Source organism: Lolium perenne, chromosome 2 (assembly GCF_019359855.2).
Source record: "Lolium perenne isolate Kyuss_39 chromosome 2, Kyuss_2.0, whole genome shotgun sequence".
Classification (NCBI taxonomy): Eukaryota; Viridiplantae; Streptophyta; class Magnoliopsida; order Poales; family Poaceae; genus Lolium; species Lolium perenne.
This window is the reverse complement of record NC_067245.2, coordinates 257124754-257135050: the sequence shown is the minus strand read 5'-3', so window position 1 is coordinate 257135050 and position 10297 is coordinate 257124754. Positions and strand designations below refer to the sequence as shown.

The following is a 10297-nucleotide window of genomic DNA, read 5'->3' as shown; positions in this document are numbered from 1 at the left end:
GCTGTTCTTGAGCTCTCTCTCTTACTCCATTATTAGAAACACCAAAAGCCTCCGATCTCCCTCCTCCTCCACCCAAACTCAAATCCCTCCGGGGAATCACTAGAGGATGACCCGATCTATTGTTCTACCAAGCCAAATCTCATTCCCCCTTGTATTCATCGAGAAGCTTGCTTCCTAGGGTTCCTTGGAAACCCTAGGTGGGCAAGAGGAGTCCGGAAGCATCCGGGTTGTGGATTCGCTCCGGGCAAGATTGTGAAGGTTTGGAGGCTACCTCAAAGTCTACCACAAGTGAGTGAGCTATTCCTTCGTGGGATAGGCTCCGGAGAATAGGGTGAGCCTTCGTGGCGTGGGGAATCCTTCGTGGGACCTCCACCCCTCCAAACGTGATGTACCTTGTTGCAAAGCAAGGGAACACGGGAATACATCCTCGTCTCCGCGTGCTATCGGTTATCTCTAACCGAACTCCTTACTTGTGATTTAAACTGCCTCAGAGAGCCTTCGTGCTCGAGATAGTTGTATCTTCATATAGGTTGCTTCACCTAGTTTGCATTAGGCTCACCTTTATATTCCGCAAAGCCTAATATTGCAAAGAAAGGATTAAAATCTGTAGAAACCTATTCACCCCCCTCTAGGTTTACCATCTCTATACTTTCAGGGGGTTATTTGCAAAACGGCCGGGTCATCCCCTTCCTCCATTCACGGAAGCAGCTCGCTGTCGAGCTCCCGTCGATGGCCTCGCGTGGAGATGACCGGCGGCCTACAAGTACCCCTGCCACCGCCGTGAAGAAACCCTAGCCCCGCCACTTCTTCCCCTCCCACGTTTCCTTTCACGCGCGCAGGAGGCGAAGCCCCGGCGGACAGTAGCCGACGCCCCCCCCCCCCCCCCCGCCGTTCCTTGCCTCCCCAACCTCCGGCGACCCTTCCACGGGCTCCGCCATCGTCTCCTCGTCCTCCTCCTCCACGCACGCGAGCAGGGAGGCCCCGAATCGCCCGAATCGAGCACGCCGGCCACATACAGTAGCCGGAGCTCGCCGCCGATTCCGACCTCGCCGGAGCACGCCGTCACCTCCATCGGCGTCAGGGTGAGCCGCTGCATCCCCCTGTGCCCTCGCCTCGCTCTCTCGCCCTCCCTAGCACCTCCGCCACGCGCCACCTGCCCCGGCCGCCGTCGGGCTTCGTCTCCGGCGAAGCTCCGGCGACCAATAGCCGGCCTCGCCGCCACCAAATGGCCCAGCGCGTCGCCCCGAGTCGTTCCCCCACCCGCACGCCTCCTATCGGCCCCCAAATCGCCAGATTGAATTGCCACCGGAGCTCAATTGCGAGCTCATGGCCAGCTGACGTCAGCATGACGTCATGCCGACGCCATATTCCCTTTTTTATATTTTCTATATTTTCTGTTATTAATTTCTGTATTTCTTTAAATAGGAAATAATATGACATGTGGGTCCCCTGTTCAAAATTTTAATAATTTCATAAATGTTTAGAAAAGAATAAAATTATGACATGTGGGTCCAACTTTTATTATTTTTATATAATTTTCAGAAATTGTTTTAAAATGAATTAAACTTTGGAAATTCATAATTAATTCATTTTAAATCAGAAAAATATAAAATTATATATCAAAATAATCAGAAAAATAAATCCTAGTTGTTTATCCATGTTTCATACATGCTTGAACCAATTAAACATCAATCCTTAGTAGAAACCCTAATTCGACCCCTCTCATATGTCGGGATCGATGCCGAACCCCCTTTAAATTCCGTCGATGCACCTAGGGTTTAACCCAACCCCTTTAATATGACATGCCATCATATTGTATGTGCATTGCATTGTACCTTGTCTTGATCGTGCTATTCCTTTCCGGTGTTTGGTTCTTCATGATAGGGACCGAACGCGAGCCTGAGATCAACGCCACCGAAGAGCAGCACCAGAACAACGAGGGACAAGGCAAGCCCTAACCTGGTTCATATATGGTTTCAAAATGCTTTTACTTATGGTTCTTACATATTGCATCCGCTTCAAATATGTTTTATTGGCAGTGGTAGATATCCTATGTGTGCATATTCCATCTTTGTAGCCCAAAGTTCCTGATCCACCGCTCCCAGCAAAACTAGGTTGAGCTTTGTTTGCATCGCTAGAGCCATATATATAATATGCTTAGCCATGCTTAGCTGTTGAAGTCTGGTCCATCCGGTTGATGAATCAGAGCTACGAATGAACCTAGTTTGACAGGATGACGTGGTAAGATCAGTGATGATGTTAATAAACATGCTAAAGGCTTGGATGGGCCGCCACATGGGGATGTGGTGATTTGACTCGTTCTCGCCGATACTAGGACCTGAGTTCTTGCCTTTGGAACCAAGACTGAGCGTACAACCACACAGGGCCCATGGGAACCCCTTGGCCCGAACTTACCTAGCTTACCCATGAGTCAATTAGTTTGCGAGTTCCATTTGCCATACGCATGGGGGAAAGGTGGAAAAGGTTTTCAAAGTGCATCATACAGGGCGTGGCCGGGGTGAAGGATGCTGGAGGCATTGAACTGGATCCCCTGCGCACAATGACAGGGACCGCCTCGGAGAATGGCTACCTACGATGACGGAGCTCCCCAGTTAGTTTGACTCATGGAATAGGCGAAGTAAGGGAAAGGTTTTGGTTGACCACCCTCTGCCGGCACACCAAGGAAGTGTGCTAACGTTCTGGCATTAAGAGTCGGTCGGCGCGTGTGGGTAAAGTTGTACACCCCTGCAGGGTAAATCTTTTCGAAAAGCCGTGTCCACGGTTAAGGATGACTTGGGAAAGGACGTGATGATCATAGACAACTTGAACCTCATCGTAAAACTTGATATCTATGTGTGAATAAGGATACCTTCTCAGGGTGTCGAGGGGTGATCCTAGGTAACAGGTTCAGGTGATGATGAAGATTCGGTGGATTCAACATGATGATATTAGAGCTAGAGTTGATATCGCTCTCTTACCCCTTTTGAAAATGGTCTGAATAGACGAGCTTCTGCTCCCTCCTGTTTACAAAGGAAAACTGGCTTTCCGCAAAATAAGCTCCACATAAAGCCTCGCACACCCGCTTTGCTAACAGGTTGTACTAAGTCTTGCTGAGTCCCTGTACTCAGCCTTGCATGCTTTGTTTCAGACGAAGTTCTTCCAACTGATGGTGGCTTCTACCTTGACGTCGACGAGTAGTTCGGAGTTCCTCAGGCGGCAGCCTGAGACTTATGGGCTGGGACGTCGCCTTATGTTATGGCCTCTTAGGCCCTTTGCAGTCTTGTTATCTAGATAACATAATTTGCTTTCCGTTGCTTGTTGATTTGTGGTCAGTGACCTCTGCGTGTAATAAATTTGGATCTTAACTCTGCTAAGAGTTGTAATATATTTGCTTTCAGTCGTAGAGTCACTGTTGTGTTACCGATTCTCACTCTGTAGGCCCTAGAGATCTAGGTTAGGCTTGCCAGATGTGATATCTGGATTTGTCTAGCCTACGACCCCCCGGGGTCCCCACACATGTCCTGAACTATTACAGTCTTAACAGTTTCTAAATGTAAACCAGTGGGTGATCTTCTCCAAATTTATATAAGGGGCATGTACAATGGTAGGAAAGGCAATTCTCTTAGTAATCCACATCATCCAGAGAAGACGATTAGCAACGTATCATCTCTTATTGCCATCATTTGCAATAAATGAGAATTAGTTATTTTTAGTAGGAAATTGTGTGGCTAAAAAAAGACAAGTAGTACAATAGAAAAAATGGTCTTCTCTTATTTCGTAAGAGATTAAGAAAAGACTAACGTCACCCCATTGTATATGCCCACCCCATTGTATATGCCCAGAGCAGAAAGCATAATCAGAGGTTATTATAACTTTGCGGGTTTTATCACCATTTATCTCATTTTTCTAACAGTTCTTGTACATGGAATTGTCACCAAAAGCTGAAAAGGCTTACATTTCGAAACATGGTAATACTAGGTTATTTGCCATGCTCAAAGTAGTTTACCACCCACATTCGTTCCAAGTGTATAAACATATTTTTGTTTAGAACTATAGTGAACATCTTTTTGTGGCGTAATGGTTTACCAGAAATTCTAATAAGCTTGGTGAAAATGTGGCTCAATGACATTGATTTGGGCGTCTAGAAGGCGGCAACCAAAAGCAGTAATATAATTCACAAGTCCTTTCGAAAGAGATGCCATAGTGATTTATCTCTGATGTCAAGGGTGATGCAGGACTCTGTGCTTCCAGAATCTGAAACACAAGAGGCAGTTTCGAGCCCCACCCTTGGTGCTATCAGAGGGTACAGTCGTACAGAGAAGGGCAACAGCAATCATCTGGCCAATAACTGTTATGGAGCATACAATATAGTGCTAGCATGGGATTAAATCAACAAATAAAATCCAGCCCGGGGCCGTACATAATTACAAATAATAGCCCATGATTGCATGAATCTCACATGATGGGAAAGCATGCAAAAAACAGGACTGGGGAATATTACTACCATAGGTAAAAACATGAAAGTATTTCAAACAGGTTCGGGCATAAAAATTCTCTTACAACTAAGAAACACATGGATTAAGGTGTACTTGAACTTTCCAACTTACATGATTTCCAGAATTACATGACAGCCTTTCCATGATCCGAGTCAGCATTAGAGCTAAAACATATAAGCTTATAGAAATGGTGTTAATTAATTTCAAGCATGGATTCTATCTTTTGCCATTAGCAGAAAATAATACAGCATCTCAAAATGCTTCAAGGTTCCTATCAGTCTAAATCAACAATCTTTTCTCAAGCAAATTCTATAAGACCACGTTGCAAAACTGTAACCAGCCTATGAATCTTCAGTTGATCTTGATTCGATACTAAGATGGCACAGTGCAAAAGCCAAAACTTGCACACCTCGTATTGTTTGGTGATATGATGAATTTGTCCGAAACTCGTTAAAAACCCTCCAGAAAACACAAGCCGAGACAGGGGTCCAAGCAGAAGCTGTCAAAAAACATGAAATTCAAAAAAAATTAAGAATGAAAAAACACCATAATAATTTAAGGAACCGATAGGACTTATGAAACACTGCATGCCAAATAAAGAGCAAGGGACATTGATCAAATCTGGAGCTAAAATACCAAACTTCTAGTCACCTTTTGGGATAAGGGTTTTATCCCTTGTGACAGGGGTCAAGGTCTACGATCCCAATGTCAGCTCATGAGTCATGGAAACTAATGTTTATCGATTTATTGGCAAGCCTTACTGTCAGTAATGAAGCAATTTTAGCAACGTGGACAGTTCACATCCAAGATTCAATGTATTGCTGCAAATGAGGTTATCTAACACCACCTTCATATATTCTATAAAGACTGTCTAAGTTTGCATGGTCCAGGAAACCACAGCACGCATGGACAAATACGGCCGCACACACAAACGTGCACAGCAATTGCAACTTAAAATCATGTATTCGATCCCACTTACTCAAATCCAATGTATATGCCATACATAGTGGCAAATACCAGTAGGCAGTTACAACATCAATGGAAGAAAACCATACAAATGAAACTGGGAAAGTATAAGTTTTGAAATCCTGATTACTAAACATGAATTTCTTGAGCAAATTATCAAGCTTGCGGGAGAGACTTAAATGACAACATGGAATTACATAACTGAATTAGGTCCACCAAAAACATTCATTCACTCCTTATGACGAATTGCTAACTTGAACTGATGTACTATATGAAATAGATACCTTGGTCACATGAGATGAGATGTCAGAAAAATCCTGTGTTGTTCATTTCCAACTTGATACAACAAAATTGTAGTAATCCTCTTCATTGTAAAGTCTCCTGGAAACGTGAGAAGAGTAAGTGTTTTATAGTTGCCAATTAAGGAATAAACGTAATACAAATGATGAAGATTAGAAGACACACAACATTGCAAAATCTTGTAGGTTTCAACTCCTTACTGATTCATTGGAAATATATCATACTCCCTCCGCTCCTAGATATGAGCAATATAGTTTTCTGAGAAAAATTCCAGAATATATGGTGTACGTTTTTCTTATCTATGCAAAGTCCTCTATTAGCTCATGTTAATTGTCTAGGGTTAATCCCACCCAAACATGGTGTAATTTTTCCTCAATGTGGTTCTTTAATTTTCAAGCCAAAAACAATATGGCTTATATCTAGGAATGGATGGAGTAGTATAATAAAATCAACTAATCTATCTCCAGTTGGACAAAGCCTCTGGGGATATCAGATGAACTCTCAACTGGCAATATTATTAGTACAAAGAAGCCTCTCCATCTATACTTCATAGATCGAACTTTGCTAAAAAACACTATTGTCTCTCTGAAGCCAAATATTCCAGTAAGGTTGCAATTGATATCCCTTGAAAAAATGTTATAATGTAAACTAATTGTCACCTGAAAGTACATCTAAATCAAAATCTAGTAATATTTTGCGTGATCAAATGACATGAATGACGGCGAATTAAGTCTGTTCCAAGAGGATCACGACCATAAATTTGGGCAGTATTATCCATGGGTAACATAGAAGGACAATGCATATCCACATGAGGTGTTACATGAGCTCATGACTTGCAAAAGAAAACAAATGGGAACTTGGCTTCACTTACGCTACATCTGCTGATGAACCACACTTTATCACACCTTTCCCTTCAGCAAATTCAAGGTTAGTATAGTGCGTAATTATTTCTCTCAACGTTGTCTTTGTGCTCTTCACATCATTGTCCCACAAAATAGTCTGCTCAAAAGAACAAAAATGTAAAGATACCGGTCCGACAAGTAAAACATGATAATTACTTTCTATGATGGGAGCAATAATTAAATACCTTTCTGACATACTCTCTTTTGTAATCCTCCCAAGGTATTTTGCCTTTGGCACTGAAAACAGAGGCATTCCACAAGGCACCTCTAGCAGCCATTACAGATGTGGCACCTAGTAGTTCAAGTAACCAAAACACAAACCCACTGTTAAAAACACCCAATATGCTGGTGCACTCCAACTCACCAAGTAGGTTTGTGGGTTTTCAAGAAACTCGGATTATGCGTGCTTGTTTGTGAATGAATAATTTAAATTTTCATAAACTTGGATGTATATAGCCATTTGGTGTTTGAAAAGATAAAAGCACTATGGAATTCTCAGTACAAGTTTTTTTTTTTCTTTTGGCTAGGAGTAAAGTAAGTGCAGTACTGATAACTGGCAAGCGAAGAAACCAAGAGCAATGAGAGTGAATCAGGCAGCCATTTATGTATTTCGCTTTCATGTACTCTACCGTGTAGTAAAGAAATAATAAGAGCATAAAAATGAATCAAACATACAAACCTGTAGCATCTTTGATTCTCTTAAAATCTTCGTACTCAAATACATCTCCATTAGCTATAACTGGAATTGACAGTGCCGACACAACATCAGCTATCTCATCCCATTTAGCCGGATCTTTTGGCCTGTCTTTGATCGTTCTGCATTTTTTTAAGGCAAACCATGAAACTAATTACTTATAAAACGATCATAGGACCCATGAAAAATGGATAATATATGCACAAACTCATATTTCATTTCATTATTGTAATAATCAAACCGGATGAATTACAAAGTATGATAGTTAATGCAAAGCTCGGACGTTGGAAAAAACACACCACTGGGAAAATATTCGGAGCATGTCCTGAACTTTTGACGTATCTAAGTTGTACAAATTTGGATATTACCAATTCTAATAAACCGCACTGTAGTGCATACGGATATAATTTTTGCCAGGGTTTGCAACCTTAGGTGTTAAATTTAGTTGGCGCCATTAAAAAGTATGGATGGTAAATTGTGCATTTTCAAGCAAGCTAAGACTCAGAAGTACAATTGTATAGGTGCTTACCTTCCATGGACAGCCAGAGCTGGAACACCAGTTTTCTCAATCCGGCGAGCCAACTCCACAGTGTCCTCACGTTTGCTCAGAAGACGGATTTTACATGTCACTGGTGTGTTCAAGTTCCTCCGCAATGTGGTCAAAATCTAAATGGAATAATTACAGGATATGGAAGCACAGTAAAGTACAGGATATGCAAGTAAGAGAACAGATAGGACCATGTAGGCACATACGTCATGTATAAGCTCAGGTTTGGTGAGTAATGCAGCACCCATTCCTCCACTGATAGAAAAAGCCTTTGGACAACCCATGTTGATATCTATAGCAGCAACATCGTTACACCTGGTGAGGATGAAAACTATGATTATAGAGAAGATGCAAACCAACATATGTTTACAAAGCTAATACATGACTTGATCAAATGATCATACCAAACAATTTAGTTAGTGCCCTTCTTTTCCCCAATAACAGAGTGCACTTCAAGTTATTTGCTGTTAAAAGAAGTCAGGAATGAGGGCTTACACAATCTCAGCAGCTTTAAGTGCTCTCACGGCATCTGATGTGCCCATTTGGAAGACAACCCTGTCCCTTTCTTGTGGGCATGTTCGAAAAACCACGCTACCAGTCCCTTTCTCCACAAAATCAGTAGTCCCGAGAGATTCTGACCAATGATGAACATCATAATTAGAATGAATGAGACCATACCACACAAATTTTGACAGCATAGGCAACAAATAAACAAAATTCGGTGGCATTAAGTTGTCCTTAAATTATACACTTTTACATTGAGTTGTCCTTAAATGTACTCCTTTTATCTTCGATACAAAAAAAAAACATCCAAGAATCGTCTGAAATAAATGCTTGCAGTCACCAACTTCAAATGCAAAGCCACAGTTTATGAGCAGAGCATAACCATCAATGTGGCAGACATAGTTGTGAGACCATAATAAACTGTCAAACATAAATTGAACTACAGTACCATTTGTTACACGTTGACAGTGCACAAACTTATGATCGATTATTTCTTCTCCATATGTAATATCAGCACCATATTCAGCTGCCAGTAGCCTAAGAGGCAGAGCGCCCTGCAAAATTCATTGACAGAGTAAGGTAGATACAGCATACAACTATGCAAGGATGCAGAGGGAAATCCTATACAGCTGTGTGATAAGAATTCAAGGATATTGTCTAGAAATAACTGCGAATAGTGTACGATGACTACTATGTATTCAGTAATCCAGCATCAGATAACCAAAGAACCATACAAAGAGCTATATCAGTTCCTCGATAGGGATATCGTGCTGTTTATTCAATTCCTACATAAAGATAAAAAAAAATTATCGCACGTGCTATGATTCCTCAGTCCTGCATCCTAGAAACCCTAATTTCCAACAGGATATCTCCCAGGCTTCGTTCTGAGTAACACTGCAATCGCCCACACAGCAACGCGCAGAGAAAACGAGCTACTCATTCACCCCGCGCGCACTAAAGCTTCCGAGGCTAGATTCAAGTTAAACTCTAGGCCCCGGTGCTCCGGGAACTGAAACTCGATTCCTACGCTCCCAGCTGCTGTGAATCAAGGTGTGAGGGTTTGGAGTAGTTATTACCGCGCGGACCATGGGCGCGAGCACCAGCTTGTTGCGGTACTCCATCTCTTGCCTCCCGCCGCCTCGTCTTCGCGGCTGCTGCTGCTGCGCCTCCCCGGAAATTCTGGAGGACGAGGGTCCTCCGGTCCGAGCGCCGCACTGAAGAAAAGGCGACGCTGGCGGCGACCCCGCTGTTCCGTGCGCGCTGCGTCGTCTCCTCTGAGTCCAGACCGGATCCTGTCGCAGTGGGTCGGGACGCTGGAAGGCCCAATTCTTCGTGTTCTTATCTGGGTTGGGCTGGGGGACTATAAGCAAGTCTTCGTTTTTTATGGGCCGCGCTGAGCGATTCAGCCGGCTGCCGGCAGCCGTCGTCTCATCTGTTTTTATATTAAAACCCTCAAAAAAAATCTGTTTTTATATTAAACTCTCAAAAAAATCTGTTTTTATATTACCCTAAAAAATTATAGAAAAAAAATCGCGCGTTTTTGTTTTTGCGAATCGAAGAAAAAAGATTTTAAAAAATCTCGCGTTCAGTCGATGTAACATTCTTATCCAACATTTTCTAGAATATCCCTGTGCAAAATTTTAAGCACGTTCTTTAGCAAAAAATCTCGGTAATGCTGGACTTACGGAATCCTGCTTACGGAAGACCCTTACGGACAGACGTGGAGAAAATTGATTGGTGTACTTCGCTAGCCCTCCTTGATTTTAGGCGCGTGACCCCTCCGGCTGATTACCACGTGTTTCCGTAAGCTTATTTCCGTAGAAAATATCCGTAGATGTAGCATTACTCAAAAAATCTTTAGTGAGGACATGATAAAAGAAAAACCATA

General features: G+C 42.5%; 1 protein-coding gene across 1 annotated transcript; it reads right to left on the bottom strand.

Moving 5' to 3' along the window:
- Positions 1–4551: 4551 nt before the first annotated feature.
- LOC127335714 (uncharacterized) lies at positions 4552–9708 on the bottom strand. Its single transcript, XM_051362435.1, has 10 exons — positions 9486–9708; positions 8858–8963; positions 8401–8539; positions 8112–8220; positions 7888–8024; positions 7344–7480; positions 6850–6956; positions 6634–6761; positions 5747–5843; positions 4552–4995 (listed from the first exon to the last, which is right to left on the bottom strand). The coding sequence occupies exons 1-9, from the start codon at positions 9528–9530 to the stop codon at positions 5789–5791; spliced, it is 963 nt and encodes a 320-aa protein (XP_051218395.1). The 5' UTR covers positions 9531–9708; the 3' UTR covers positions 4552–4995; positions 5747–5788.
- Between the last annotated feature and the right edge of the window lie 589 nt (positions 9709–10297).

Coding starts and splice junctions, on each gene's coding strand:
- LOC127335714 (XM_051362435.1), bottom strand. CDS start 9,530: ATGGAGTACCGCAACAAGCTGGTGCTCGCGCCCATGGTCCGCGCG. Junction 7,481..7,887: donor GCTCTGGCTGTCCATGGAAG/GTAAGCACCTAT, acceptor AAAAAAATGCAG/AACGATCAAAGACAGGCCAA. Junction 5,844..6,633: donor GGTTCATCAGCAGATGTAGC/GTAAGTGAAGCC, acceptor TCACGTTTCCAG/GAGACTTTACAATGAAGAGG.